Below are 16,322 nucleotides of genomic sequence, written 5' to 3' on the forward strand. Positions count from 1 at the left end.
TTTGGAGCGGTGCAAACCGACCGCTCCATTAAGTGGCTGTGCGTTTGCCATAGTAAAATGTGTGTGCGTAGCATCATGTTTGTCTAGTGATGTCATATGTCGTATGTCTGTAGCCTTTTTCCTCAGCGTTTTACCAGAGCAAAATGTGTGTGTGTCCGTAGCCTTTTTCCTCAGCGTTTTGCCATAGCAAAATGTGTGTGCGTAGCATCATGTTTGTCTAGTGATGTCATATGTCGTATGTCTGTAGCCTTTTTCCTGAGCGTTTTGCCATAGCAAAACGTGTGTGTGTGTAGCATAGCCTGTACATCCTAGACTTAAATCCTAGTCTGAAGATGTTATGCAAGGACAACCACCGCTCACTTCACATTGGGTGTGATTTTTTTACTCGTCTCATCTCATCTCATCTCATCTCATCAAAGCTGCGAATAATTGTAGTGGTGTAAAAAGTATTGTACACAAGTAAACGTACTCACAGTAGTTACGGTACCATCTCTCTCTGCACCCACATACCCCCTACCCCCACTGGGTGTCTGCCTGACTGTCTCTCTCTCTCTCTCTCTCTCTCTGTCCATGCCCCTCTGTCTTATAAATATGAATAGTGTAGATATCTGGACCGCTGCATGCATGTGTGTTCCAAGAAATCCTCACAGAAAGGGAATAGCACTTTAACTGGAATGACCTCTTAGAGGCGTGGTATCCATGACAACCAGAGTGGTTACAATGGGGGAAATGCACTCTAGGAGAGGGCTTTATATTATGACTAACTCTACTCTGAGTTCCTAAGGAAGCATACATGTACTGTACCTTAATTGCCTCCTTGGGGTTACTATGGAAATGGGAATGCAGTGTGTTGTGTGCATGCGCTTTGTTTCCTTCTTTCCCTGGAAGACAGAGCTGTTCACGTTGCGCAATGTGTTTTCATCTAAGGCTCACTGCCCTTCCAGTGGAAACGTTCCTCCTCCAAAAGAAAATATATAATAACTAGTAAGACACCACAGGGTGACATGCGCCCTTTAAGGTCACGCCAATTCTTGGCCAGTGATGTATATCGGACCAGTTGCACCAGACCCCTGCATGATAGTTAACAATGCGATGTCAGAACATGCAAATATATGGGCATTACCAAATATGGGCATTCCCAGATATGCACTTAATATTGATGACATCGGGACAGGGATCTGTGGGCATAGGGACATCAAGCCCAACCTGGATAAGCCACCCAACCCGGAATACATTACTCAGAAAGTTTACAAAACACAGGTTAACTTTGCTGGGAAAGAAATCTAATCACTGTTCAACAAAGTGTTGCTTTGTGAAAAAATACAATTACACAAGGTGAAAATACTCCTGGAAGCATTGGTCATGTCTGTGCACTATACGTGCACTCGATGGAATAAAGAACACATGGGAAAGTGTGTTTATATACAGTCTACAGCAAAATGGTCAAAACAGGTTTTATGTCCCCCAAAAAAGAAAGTTAAAGGGGAACCGGGAGAAATTTAAAGACACCTTTAAAACTGTTCCTATCTAGCCCCTCCAGACCCGCCAGATACACTGCTTGCTTATTCGAAAATCAACCCATTGCATTGTTAGCTTGAAAATCTGTTACAGTATGAGCGACACTGCCGTGCAATGACTTATTAGGCTTCAGGCATACTGTCTGTCTTTTGAAGGTTTTTGGAGGCTTACTGTGCTTTGCTTCTGGGGGGTCCCTGGAACTAAATATTTTGAGATGGGGGTCCGTGGCCAAATACATGTCATTTTGGGGGTCCTTCACATGAAAACATTTGAACACCACTGACATAGAAACCTGGATTTTAAATATTCAAAGACTTTGAATTTTCATGATTTTTCAAAAATAGATCTACAAGCTCGCAGTGCGGCACTGGGTGCTGCGATGTGAGCTTGAATATCTGCTATTTGTCAATAGTTAAAGCACAAAATAATGTGTAATAATGTGTTCCCAGTCTAAATGGGTTAAACCCCATCCCCCTATGAACATTCATGGGGTGCCCGCAATGAATCCTTACCCAGGACCCTGAATAATTGGTGCAACACTCCTGCGCTGCACACCCACAAACACACACACACACACACACACACACACACACACACACACACACACACACACACACACACACACACACACACACACACACACACACACACACACACACACACTCTCCAACGGGGGCCTCTCCAATCCCTATGACTCATCTTTGCTCCTCTCTGACGCAACTAACTGGATCACCATACTTTATTCCCCCTCCCTCCCTCTCTCTCTCACTGACATTCAAGGTGGGACGGATGCCGTCACTCTCGCTCGCTCCCTTCTCTCTCTCGCTCTCCCACATCTCTCTTTTATTGGATTTCGTGGGGTGCACCTAACATGTAAAGTCAAAATGTGCTCTCGTCTCTCTCGCTCTCCCACATCTCTCTCTCTCTGTTTATTGGATTTCTTCCTCCTCCGTGTCTGTTTGTTTAGTGACTGTTCCCCGGGCCGGCCGCATCTTTCCTCTCCATTTCTCACCATGTGTGTATTTTCTTTTGCTGCTCTCTTGCTATCTTTTTTTTTGGTTGCTTTTGTTTATTTGTCTAATTGGCTACCTCTTTGGCCTGTTGCCCATTTTCTTCTCTCTATCCAGCTGCTCCCTCTTGCCTCTCCATCTCTGCCCTCTCTCTCTCGCTCTCTCATTCCAGCTCTTTCTCTCCTTTCATCTCTTGCCTCCCTCCCTCTCTAGTACTACCACTCTCCTGCCTCTGCCTCCTCTCCCTCTCTCTCTCTCTCTCTCTCTCTCTCTCTCTCTCTCTCTCTCTCTCTCTCTCTCTCTCTCCCACTCGCTCCCTCTTTCCTGTAGTGCTTCGGCATACTAATCACAAGTTGTTTGATTACTTTTCTTCCAGAGAAACATTGGATTCAACTGCGAGGCTCACCGCCGCCGCTGCCTTCCGTTCGTTGCCATGGCTACTGTCTTGGCGGTTAGTTTACTGAGAAAGGGGTGAATGCGAGGGGGGGGGGGGGGGGCAGCTAGGGGTGGAGGGGAGGGTACAGTGTCGTCATACAAAGATATTACAAAAGACACCCACAGGCGGAGGAGAGAACCTTCATCTTCACCCTCATCGTTTCTGTCCTGAAGAAACCTCTTCGATATACAGTCTCCTTTTTCACAAAATACGTGTCCCTCTCTACCTGTGACCGTGAAGGTATTGCAAGTGCTGGGCCCAAAATGACTAATATTATTAATATTATTAAAACGTGATACCACCAATAAACACTTAAAGTACACTACATGGATTCCATTGACCCAAGGTGGAACACAATGGATATTGATTATTAAAAATAAACATGCTCTGGAAATGCACACGGCCCCGCCCCTCTGACCACTCAACATGGCAGCTGATAGGTGGTCAGATGGGTGGTCAGATGGGTGGTCAGATAGGTGGTCAGATGGGTGGTCAGATGGGTGGTCAGATGGGGGGTCAGATGGGTGGTCAGATGGATGGTCAGATAGGTGGTCAGATGGGTGGTCAGATGGGTGGTCAGATAGGTGGTCAGATGGGTGGGCCACGAATGCTTTTCAAAGATTTTCAAGTGAGCCCTGACCCAGAACATGTTGAGAACCACTGATATATACACCGTTTCCCAAACAGTGAGTCGCGACCCATTTGTGGGTCATGGACCGATTTCACAGAGTCACTAATTGAGTGAAAATCCATTTTCTTTTCTTACATAAAAATGTAAAATATATTAAAAAAAAAAAAAACATTCCCCTCCCCCCAGAAAATATTTTTAGATATACATTTCTTTAAAGAATTATAAACATTTTCAAACATACAAACAAACAAACATATCTAACAAATTCCATAATTCCATCTAAAAAAAAATTAAGAAGTAGTGAAAATAGCTCTCAACGCGGCGCAAAGCGACGAGTTGTGAGCTTGCTGTTTTCACTAGTTTGGATCCCGGGTCTCTTTTGGGTCACGGGCTAAAAAGTGTGGGAACCACTGGCTTTTACTGAAATAAGTAAAACATTTTATTATGCAGCTTATTGGTGGTATGGTCATGAATCATACACCATATTCAATTTCCCCACATCTCCATCTCAATAGGCTCAAACCTGTGATATATCTATCACAATTGGTCAAAATAGTATTTTATCTGGGATATAATGAAGGCCCATATAATGAAGGCCCATTTTCCTTCTTGACACCCCCCCCCCCCCCCCCCCCCATGCACCATACAAACATATCTACACTTCCTGTATCAAAAGGTATTCATTCATAGGACATAATGTGCATTTTCGTTATTTACTGTGATCAAACTCAGTGGTATAAAAAGCACTTACTGTAACAGTGCTTCAGATGCTGTATTAGGATTTGTCATATCTGCTGCTTGTTTGTTATAACTGTAACCTCCTCTGTGATATTATGTGATGATTTCATGTATAATCGTTGCTCGTCGGGCAGAAACCTCACATCACATCATATTTCAACGTTTCATATTTTTTCATAAATTAATGTGCTACTTCATCATGGAAGAGCGTTGCACAAAGTAGGGAAAGTACCCGATCTACAGGCTCACAGCACGGCTATTTTCATTATTTCTTAAATAGTGTTTTTTTTTTTTTACATACAAGGTGTCCATCCCATGGGGTCATGGCAAGGTTGGCTGGTGTTGGACATCTTTGCCAAAATATTCATTTTGACACGGACACGGACGAGCAGACAATAATTGCGACCAAAGGTCGCAGTTTACCATGAGAAATGTCACAGCTTGTCCATGTCCGTGTAGACGTGTGTGTAGACGTGTGTGTACACATTTTTACAATCTATGGGTTGGTTCCCTTGACACATCACTGTGACATCAGGTGATATAACAGGTGACATCATCTACGTAAAAGTCCATATATGGGTATTCCCCAAAATCCCTTTTATGCCCAATGCCCAAAGATCCCTGATGTCATCGATATATATCACTGGCCAGATGGCCAAGGCATTACCCATATCTGTGTGGCTGGTTCAGATAGGGATCTCCATGTATGGGCATAAAAGATATTATATGTTGTGATGTCATGGGAACCACTCTAACATAATCCCTTTTATGCCCATACATGGAGATCCCTGATGTCATCAATATTAAGCCCATATCTAACAGGACTTCATATGAGAATGCCCATATATGGAGGAAGACAGCCCATATCTGTGCGGCTGGTTCAGACAGCTAGGGATCTCCATGTATGGGCATAAAAGGGATATGGATCTCCATGTATGGGTAACTGGTCCGATATACAACACTGGCCAGATGGCCAAGGTCAAGGTCGCATGTCGCCCTGAGGCGTCTTACTAGTATTACCAGAAACACATAAAGAGATAACCCTGAATGACCATAACAGGTCTGTAACTCTGAGAGTTACGGGTCCAATTGGTTCCATTTGTACCATTTGTACCCACTACCCTCTCAGAGTCATGGTGGTCAATGCAAATAAAACGTCCGAGTACCACTAGTACTATAGTGGACTCATAATGTGCCTTAGTAAATCAGTGTCAAACATATTCTGAAGAAAACCTGGAGAATTGGGTATTCTGATCAAAACAAGAACATTATAATGGTGTGTAAAACAGTGTAATGGACACTTTAATACAGACACATTTGTCCGTGTATGGACATAGTGATGACCACCCAACAGCGACATGCATGCATAGACATGGTACAATTGAAGTGACCACCAGATGGCATATAGACATACACTGCACAATATCGTTCTCATTAATGCTGAGAGAGGCCATAGTGTCCATTGTGTCCTTCAAAGTCTGCTCCCTCTCTCCATGCGTGCTGTCACAACAAAATCCCGAGTGTTAATAGAACTCTCTGAGAATCAGTGTTGATTTCGTTGACTAAAACTATGACAAAATTCTTTTTCACTGACGAAAACTAAATAAAAACTAAATAAAGCTAAGCTGTGATGACTAAAACTAAAACTAGATATATTGACAATTTGGTCAACAAAATAAAAACTAGACTAAAACGTTAGGGAGGGACTAGTAGAGAAGAGAGTCATTTTATGTTTGGTTGCTCTCAGGTGTTGCGTGCTGAAAATAGCCGATCTACAAGCTCACAACGCGTCGCAGCGCGACGCGTTGTGAGCTTGTAGATCGGCTATTTTCAGCACACAACCAAGTGTAAAATCAGTCATTAAGATGCTATCATGGCCTTCCAAAATACATTTTAGTTGACTAAATCAACTGTAGATTTAGTCGACTAAAAACTGATATTTATTAGACTAAAATTAGACTAAAACTAAAACTTTTCAGGTGACTAAATATGACTAAAACTAAATGACATTTTATTTATGACTAAAACTAAATCAAAATTTGCTGTCAAAAACAACATTGCTGAGAATGTACCCACATTGACCCATATGAGGGTTAAATTGACACTCGGGGCGTTACATGTGTTCCTCTCTCTTTCCACCTTCTCTAGCTCCCTGTCACGGTCAGTCATGTCAGCGTGTGACAGCTGGACAGCGCAGAGGTGCAGGGACAGTCACTATCAATCAGTCAGCATTTATTATGAAATACTGGCCTTTTTCATTTTTCTTTTTACAGTGACAGAATGCTGTACGGTAAATAAACATAGGCAACTGTACACTGCTGTCCTTTAGACCCTATGGCTATGGTCACCTTGGCAGGCTGTTTTCTGCCCCCGCAAACGACACACTACACACACACACACACACACACACACACACACACACACACACACACACACACACACACACACACACACACACACACACATACGCATGCACACACAAACTGTGAACACCCACACACACTTCTCGTCCCCTTTTGCTGGCCATGATAAAGCCGCTTCTACACCCCCTCTGTGCCGGATGTCTAAATGTGGCATGCGCACACTCTATGTTTGTCCATGTGTGTGTGTGGGCGTGCACGCTCAGTCGGAAGTGTTGGGTCAGCTTGTGTTACACCCCGCTGGCTATTCCCCTGACACTGACCAATGCAAAGCCACTTCCTATAGTATTAATGGGCCCCATTGTAAATGTATTAAACATTTACAGTATTAGCGGTGGCAGTAGTTCCCGCTCTATCTTGCATTATGCTACATACGTACACCCGATATTGATGTGCCATCTATACCATTGCTGTCGGGCAGAGACCTTGTATCTCCATATCCTATTCTGAAATGAATGCCCTAATTCATCATACAAGAGTGTCGCACAAAAGTAGTGGAAATAATAGATCTTCAAGCTCAGTAGCTCACAACGTGACACGTTGCTATAGAAAGGTATTATAAATGCTTTTAGCGCTATGTTTAACCCAAAAACCTGGAAAGCTGTGTAATTTTTGGCTATTCAAAAATAGTAGATATACCGGTACAAGCTCACAGCGCCTCACTTATTTCCTTGCTGCAAGCTTGTTCAAAGAGAACATTTTTGAGAAATCTTGAAAGTGTGAGAATTACTGATTTAGAAGACATTTGTCCAATCGGCCTCAGGTCTTAGTGGGTTCTTAATAGATGAAGAGTAGTAGGCCTATTTCTTTATTTTGCCATTAAATCATTCAGACTTCAGTAGCCACTAGCCAGTAACAACAGCTCCATTAGGCTCAATTAAAGGAGTAGTTTACCCCCAAAATGACTTTTTTTCTATTGATTAGTCATGCCATGGAGAGTAGAGTTCAATAATATTTTTAGGTTTTTGTCGCAAGACAAAAATGTGATAACAATAAATCTACCCCCATTCTTTCCGGATGGGGACCCGTTTCGGGATCCCCATCTGGAATCAATGAGGGTAAATTTACTCGAATCAAATTTTTGTCTTAGGAATGTGACAAAAACCAAAAAACATTATTGAACTCTACTCTCCATGACTAATCAATATAAAAAAATCACACCCGTGTGAAGTGGAGCTGTGTGTGTGTGTGTGTGTGTGTGTGTGTGTGTGTGTGGATCATGTGTACCGTTTTTTGTGACATTTGAAGAAAATATGTAGGAAAAGGAGCAAAAAGTGTGTTTTGGAGAAAATTCAAGATGGCGGAAAATCTATCATGGCGCAAATGGGCGTGGCCTATATGGGGAGATGCGTCATGACCCAAGGAATCCAGGGAAAAAATATTTTTAATTTTCCGACCTACGGTTCAAGAGTTACAGGCCAAAACGTAAAGTGGGGTGTTATGGCGCCACCATGCGGCCAAATGACACAATTATTTTTTATTTAATCCTTGAAATCATTATGAACCTCCTCTCCAAGTCTTGAAACTCTAGCCCCTATGGTTTGCGAGAGACAAATAATTGAATGTGAGTTTTTGCAATTCCCATTATAAGTCAATGGGGAAAATTAATTCACTAATAAATTAATATCAATTAAACTATAGAACCTTTCTCTTAGAAAAGTAATAACCCACGATTCCCGAGTAAGCCGGTCGATTTGACATATGGCGCGAGTGTGTGGTGGCAAAACTGTGGGACTAGTGGCGTGCCGAAGTTTAGGAAGTTCAGGCTACATACACACACACAGACAGACAGACAGACACACACACACACACACAGACCCACACGGCCACGTATAGGGAGCCTGTGTTTCACACAGCTCCAAAAAGTCATTTTGGGGGTGAACTACTCCTTTAATGCCTGTTAAGTTACTGTAATGTGGTCTACCGTACATGGGACCACATAGTTCTGTAATGCGTGTGTGTGTGTGTGTGTGTGTGTGTGTGTGTGTGTGTGTGTGTGTGTGTGTTGTGTGTGTGTGTGTGTGTGTGTGTGTGTGTGTGTGTGTGTGTGTGTGTGTGTGTGTGTGTGTGTGTGTGTGTGTGTGTGTGTGTGTGTGTGTGTGTGTGCGCACGCACGCACGCACGCGCACTTGCACATTTTGACATTTTCTTTTTCTGTGTTTTACGTTTTTTTCCCCTGCAACTTGTATTGCTTTGTTGTAAAGATGTTTTGGCTACAACCAGGTTTAACTTGAACATCGAGCACACTACTGTACTATGTTTTATTGAAGACCCATTGCATGATGGTTATCTTAATCACCACTTATTCAGAGGGATGGAAAGTAGCAGATTACAATACAAAATGCTAACAGTTTTGTTATTAAAACACAAAATAAATGTAACTGTAGTCAATTACAATTACAGAGACAAAATGTGTCGAATAAATTACTGTTACTAATCAAAATGATTATTACAAAAGGGTCACATTGAAATATCTATAGACAATAATGGCTTTAGTGGACATGCTGATACTTGGTTTACTGTAACATCAACACATGACAACACAAGCACTGATTTTATATTGTAGGGCTACTGCAGAACGCCAAGAGAAAGATTCTTCACAGTAAACCACCAATACTCCTGTTATTATTTTATCATACACACTTATCATGGTTTAAAACATTTTAGAAGGCAATCAATCCTATTACATTATTGCATTGACTCTTACCCTGAACCTCTACTGTGTTGCATTCTTTTTGCTGCCGATGACACCTGAATTTCCCCCTATCTCATCTTATCTCATCTCATCTTATCTTGCCTTTCATCTCATTTCATCTAAAAATTATTATATTACTTATTACATTATTCATTCAGAATAGGGAAGGGACGATAATCGTTGCTATCGTGATAAAAACCCTCAATAATAATAATCCTATCGTGCATTTTACATGTATCGTGAAATTGTGAAATTGTCCGCTATGCACCGGGATCAATTTACCTTTTATTTGCCGAGCTGCATATGGTAACACATAGGGAGAGTGTTTTGTGCAGTTCTTTCAGTCCGAGTGTATCAAAAAGGCAAGTGGGTTAAGACAGCGGAAGCTTGTGATTGGCTGCGCGGAGGTGCCGAAAGTCGGGGGGACGGAGATGGCCCGGGGCCCCTCCCCATACACACCCATTGTAACTTCAAACTCCATCTTAACCATGATAGATTCATTAAAAACACCCATTACTCATAATACCATCCTAACAGTGAGCAGGCCGTGTTTTTACAATAACTTTTTTCAATTATTTTTAATATATTTTTGGGAAAATGGAAAAAATGTAATACAATAAAGAATTATTACAAATAATTGAAAAAGTTATTAAAAAAACACTGCCTGCTCACGTATTAGGATGGTATTATGAGTCACCAGAAAAAAATAATGGGTGTTTTTAGTGAATCTATCATGGTTAAAATGGAGTTTGAAGTAACAATGGGTGTGGTGAAGAATGCTAACCTGGTGAAATGCTAAACTGCCGAAGCTGGTGAATGTTAACCTGGTGAATATTAAACTGGTCGGACCAACGGTGCTTAACCCAGTTGCCTTTCTGATACACTCGGACTGAAAGACCTGCAAAAAACACTCTCCCACCACTTAAACCCTCTATAATTGTTAAAAACCGACCTGCAAACACGTAACATTTTCTGTGTGCGCAACTCCCCACAACTCTTCCCCCACTCCTTCAGCTTCTGCCTAGGGGAAACACTGAACGTACTTGACACAGTCTTTTTTTCACTCTCAACCAAATCTCTTTGCCGATCTACAAGCTCACAACGCGTTGGGGCAAATATTCCGCCCCAGGATAATGGATGTTGGGGATATTTTGATTATCACGATAATATCGTAAATCTTTTTTTCTCTCACAATAATCGTGACATGAAATGTTCATATCGTCCCATCCCTAATTCAGAATACATAGTCCTAGAATAGACACTCCTACAAACGTGAATACTGCTGGCCCATAGTAGCATGCTACACTACTTATCTCCACTCTCCTGGAGTTCTTCCAGTCTCATGCTCATGCAGGGGTGGGGTGAGGGGGCCCATGCATCAGGATGGAGGGACGGGCGAAAAGGGGGCCATAAAAGAGATCGACACATACACCTACCCTGTAGTAGTCCGTACTGTAGACATCTCTGGACATCCCGAAGTCTCCAATCTTCACCAGCAGATTTTCACCCACCAGACAGTTCCTGTTGAACAATGGTAGATGTGCTGCCATGAGTACACAACAGAAAGCAGCAACAAGCAGCACATTGATGGTACACATAGCCATTCTTAACCATATTCACACTGCGCCGTGTTCATGCAATGTTCATTATGACAGCAAATTTGTATTTAGTTTTAGTCATAGTCTTTTGAATACATTTTCGTTCAGTTTTAGTCATATTTTAGTCACCAGAAATGTTTTAGTTTTAGTCTAGATTTAGTCGACTAAATATACAGTTGATTCTGTCGACAAAAATGTATTTTGGCGGGCCTGATTTTACACTTGGTTGCATCCTGACAACCATCCTCAATGTGTCGTGCTGTGACGCATTGTGAATTTGTGACCTTGTAGATCTGCTATTTTCCAGTTCTACTGGATCTCTTCTCCACGAGTACCTCTCTAACATTTTAGTCTAGTTTAATTAGTCTTAGTTTTAGCCATCATAGCGTAGTTTTTATTTAGTTTTCGAAACTGAAAATAGGTAGTCAAGGAACATTTTATTCGACAAAATGAATGCTGCTATTATCTCACATTGTAATATTACAGTATAATATGACATACGAGCAAAAGGGCTGCTGCAGTGATCATGGCTGCAGTATTAATACAGGATACATGCAGAAACGCAGGCAAATTGCTTTCCGTAATGGATACAGTCACGGAGCCCATCGTATTCATAACAGCTACACGGATTGACTCAGCGCATAACATGTGGTGACTGACAAACCTGGTGGCCAGGTCGCGGTGTACAAAGTGTTGTGATGCCAGGTAAACCATGCCAGCTGCTATCTGCTGGGCGATGTGCAGCATCTGAGACTGCGTGAGCTCCACGCGCGAGCAGGTCTGGCTCTCTGCCATGAGCACCGCATCTGGACCATGGGCCCTGCGAGGGAAAGAGAGGAGTTGTTAAACGTGTATTTTGCAACCAGTGTACAACTGCCAGGGACGTGCTGGCCATTGCGAAAAGCGGGACAACTCCCGAATGGCCGGTTCATTCCTGGCCGGTCCAGGCCGGCCATTAGGAAAAAAATAAAAATAAAATGTCGTTCCATTTTGGGGGCTGGGCGGCCAACCAAGTAAATCGTCACTGTCGGACAGAAACCTCGTATCTCCAAGTTTCAAATTTATAAACTTTTTCGCAAAGCAAAGCACTGTTTCATCATACAAGGCCGTTGCACAAAAGTAGTGAAAACAGCAGATCTACAAGCATTGTGTGCTTGTAGATCGGCTGTTTTCACTAGTTTAAATCATTTTTAAAATGGTTTTGGACATACAAGGTTTCCACCCGACAATGACGAAATATAACTCCTGTAATTGGCCGACTGGCTTGGCACTATGAGTAGCAGCAGCGCTATAGAGAGAGATCTCTCTCTATAGCACGCAATGAGGGCCTCTACAACTCTTTTTCCCGGGCTGAATCGGGGGCCCAGCACGTCCCTGACAACTGCACACACAGCATGAATTGAATACAGTTGTTTGAACAGGAAATGTAACTTAAAAATCCTTGTGATATGATTTTGGACATACAAGGTTTCCACCCGACAACGACGAAATGGCTTGTAGAGGGCTACGCTTGGCTACGAAAAACGTCTGCTGGTCACTAACGCATAACACGGTAGGACACACCACACCACTGCTGTTATATTGAGCCATTCAAGTCGATTTAAATGATGAAGAATGTTGGATGGAAACCTTGTGTCCAAAACGTACGCATGTCCTTTTTAGTTATTATTTAAAAAAATAATTAAAATTGTGAAAATAGTCGATCTGCAAGCACACAACGTCTCGCGACAGTGACGACTTCAAGGGTCGTACCTGAGGAACTTGTTGAGGTCGCCGTGCTTCATGTACTCAAACACCATGATGAGAGGGTCACTGTCCACGCACACGCCGTAGAACGTCACGATGTGCTCGTGCTGCAGGTTGGTCAGCAGCTCAGCCTCTCGGTGGAAGTCCTTCCTGGCGTTCTCGCTGGCCTCTTTGAGAGTCTGAACACACACGCGCACGCACGGACGCACGCACGCACGCACGCACGCACGCACGCACGCACGCACGCACGCACGCACGCACGCACGCACGCACGCACGCACACACACACACACACACACACACACACACACACACACACACAGGGACGCGTAGAGAACGTTAGAGAGGCAGGGGCTGAGATTTCTAAAAGGGCCTTTTGGTGAAAATCTCGAAAATAGCCGACCTCGGCTATTTTCAGTGCTTAATACCACACTGAACTAAGCATAATCAAGTGAATACTGGAGACGTAACGGCATGGATTTCTAGACATTTCTTTCAACATGAAATGCTGCATTCAAGTTCAGGACAGTTTGGACAAGGCAATTCTCTCGAATGCTGCCTTTATGGCATGGAAAGAGGGCGTTTGCATTTCTTTCACCATAGTAAAAACTGCATTCATATTTCATGGTCTGGAGAGGGCACTTTTTACAGACGGATAAAAAGGCAGGGGTTCAAGCCCCCTTTGATGTTTATGTGTGCATGTGGCTGCACACACATACACATACACACGCACACGCACAAGCACACACACACACACACACACACACACACACACACACACACACACACACACACACACCACACACACACACACACACACACACACACACACACACACACACACACACAAGGTGGCAGATATGGTGGTACATAAGTGACATTCCAATAAACGTACATTAATGAAAAGGACACAAATTATGAGCCAAACACAAAAATGCACGACCACCAATTCATCATTTTCAGTGAGCAGTCAGTCCGTTCTGATTTCTTTGGCGCGTGTCCACAGTAGAAAAAAGCTGTCGGTGGCTTATTCCAGTAAAAGTGAGTTATTGCGACTCGCCGCCACAATCTGAAATTACTGGCACCGAGCAGGGTAGCGATACAATGGCAGCGCAAAGAAATGAGGACATTTTATATTAATGCAAGTGATTACAATGTACAATAATGTTTACATTTGTTATATTCCCTGGTCCCCTCTGAAACCAATCTTTGTCTCACTCACCATGAATAAGGGAATCTGTCATGATGCTTGTATAACACAGACAGCTATGGTGAACAGAGAGAGTGTTTCAGGAAACGAAAGTGATACAGGGCCCGTATTCATTTCGCATCTACAGAAAAGAAAATATAGAAAATTTGTCTCGTGCTACATGAATAATTGATTGCCATCGGACTGTATGTGACATGGATATACGTTGGCGTTCCACCTTGAGTGTGTGTGTGTGTGTGTGTGTGTGTGTGTGTGTGTGTGTGTGTGTGTGTGTGTGTGTGTGTGTGTGTGTGTGTGTGTGTGTGTGTGTCAGTGTTTCTGCCTGTACTAACAGTACTGGTGTAAGGATCCGATTACAAATATAGGTCTAAAGGACAAAGAGGAGATGCTAAGAAAGCTATGGGAAGGAAGCGACTAAAATGGCCCCTGTAACCTTTTGACCAGAATGCTGAGATGCCAGAAAACGAGACAGACCGTAACTCCACCCCTCTGATAATCAACCAATCATGTGTCTCGAAACGGAGGCTTGGTCATGTACATTACAGGATGTAATATGATGCCACATGATGATGTTATGTGGGATTCTTACAGAATACATGCAGTATGTAAACTTACACGCCAATCTCAAATTTGAAATACAAGTGGTATGTCCTATAGATATGACATTCGATCCTGGTTACTTAAGCTGTGTCTGGATTCAAAATGGGACGAGGATGAACGGCTGATGTGCAATTATACATTTTACGGAAAATATATACTGTATATATATATTTTTTTTTATTCCGCTTCTGCAAAATGTCAGCCTTCTTTCCCAAACACTGGGTCGGGACTCATTTGTGGTTCGTGGACCAATTTTTAAGGGTGACAAGAAAATATCCTTACAAAAAATTACCTATTGTTTCAAAAGATTTTCAAAATGTAAAAAAATAAGAAAATTAAATAAAATGTAATTAAAATGTTTCTTAAAGGAGTAGTTCACCCCCAAAATGACTTTTTTCTATTGATTAGTCACGCCATGGAGAGTAGAGTTCAATAATATTTTTTTGGTTTTTGTCACATTCCTATAAGACAAAAATTTGATTCGAGTAAATTTACCCCCATCCGGATGGGGACCCGTTTCGAAACGGGTCCCCATCCGGAACGAATGGGGGTAAATTTATTGTTATCACAGAATGCGACAAAAAACTAAAGATATTATTGAACTTTATTCTCCATGGCGTGACTAATCAATAGAAAAAAAGTCATTTTGGGAGTGAACTACTCCTTTAAATTATATAAAAAAGAAGAATGCCACAAATGAATACAGAAATCAAATAGATAAAGGTCCCCAAAAAAAGTTTAAGAAGTGGTGAAAATAGCAAGCTCACAACGTAGTGCGAAGCAACACGTTGTGAGCTTGTGCATCTGCTGATTTTACTAGTTCGGTTCCTGTGGAGAAATCAAAGAAATTCCATAAAATGTCCCAAAAAAAAAGAAAAACACTTTTGAGAAGTGGTGAGAATAGCAGATGTACAAGCTCACAACGTAGTGTAAAGCAACACGTTGTGAGCTTGTGCATCTGCTGATTACAGTATACTAGTTTGTTTCCTGTGGAGATGTCCCTAAATCGACCTTTTGGGTCTTGAGCTAAAAAGTTTTGGAACCACTGTTCTAGAGTCTCTGTACGACGTCATCACTGTATATTATTGGACTCTTGCTGCAGGTAAACAAGTCAGCTATTGTGCCAAGAAATGACAATTGATTAGTTTAACATGTTTTAATCAGTGTGTGTTGGGCAACACATTCAGATTAATGAGCAACATTAACTCTGGGACGCTTACAGTTGGAGAGAGCACCTCGTTGATCCATGATCCACTACTGTGTTCTGACTCACTGAACTCAGTGTTACATTAAATCCCAGGCTCAAAGCCACAATATTGTGCTCTTAGTCATCCCTTCTACGCACTTTCAAATCCCCGGAGAAATAAAATGCAATCAACAACCCGTGGCGTGTGAATGTACTGACACATATGCATGTGTTAAGGTCCACTGCCAGAACATTATTGGAAATGCCACGTGTGTATGATGGATGGTATGCACAGTGTGTGTGTGTGTGTGTGTGTGTGTGTGTGTGTGTGTGTGTGTGTGTGTGTGTGTGTGTGTGCACGCGCGTGTGTGTGTGCACGCGCGTGTGTGTGTGCGCGTGTGTTTGTGTGCGCGCGTGCACGCTCAATCCGCTCATGTGTGTGTGCGTGCGTGCATGCTTGTGATCGATGTCACCCCTGTCTATAATATGACCATAAACCTCACTACTGTATTATAGCTGACTGCTGGCTGATTG

The 16,322-nt window shown here is 42.5% G+C and overlaps 1 protein-coding gene across 1 annotated transcript in view; it reads right to left on the reverse strand.

Annotated features, from left to right (window-relative positions):
• ntrk2a (neurotrophic tyrosine kinase, receptor, type 2a) overlaps positions 1-16,322 on the reverse strand; it is a gene marked incomplete at both ends in the record, with an annotated part of 137,856 nt that overhangs the window by 11,630 nt on the left and 109,904 nt on the right. Inside the window, 3 exons of the mRNA XM_080737951.1 lie at positions 10,885-10,969; positions 11,711-11,866; positions 12,799-12,971. Of these exons, the coding sequence (XP_080594077.1) occupies positions 10,885-10,969; positions 11,711-11,866; positions 12,799-12,971 (414 nt within the window). The remainder of the gene's footprint in view (positions 1-10,884; positions 10,970-11,710; positions 11,867-12,798; positions 12,972-16,322) is intronic.

The sequence above is a fragment of the Nannobrachium achirus genome (genome assembly GCF_963921795.1).
Source record: "Nannobrachium achirus genome assembly, chromosome: 12".
NCBI lineage: Eukaryota > Metazoa > Chordata > Actinopteri > Myctophiformes > Myctophidae > Nannobrachium > Nannobrachium achirus.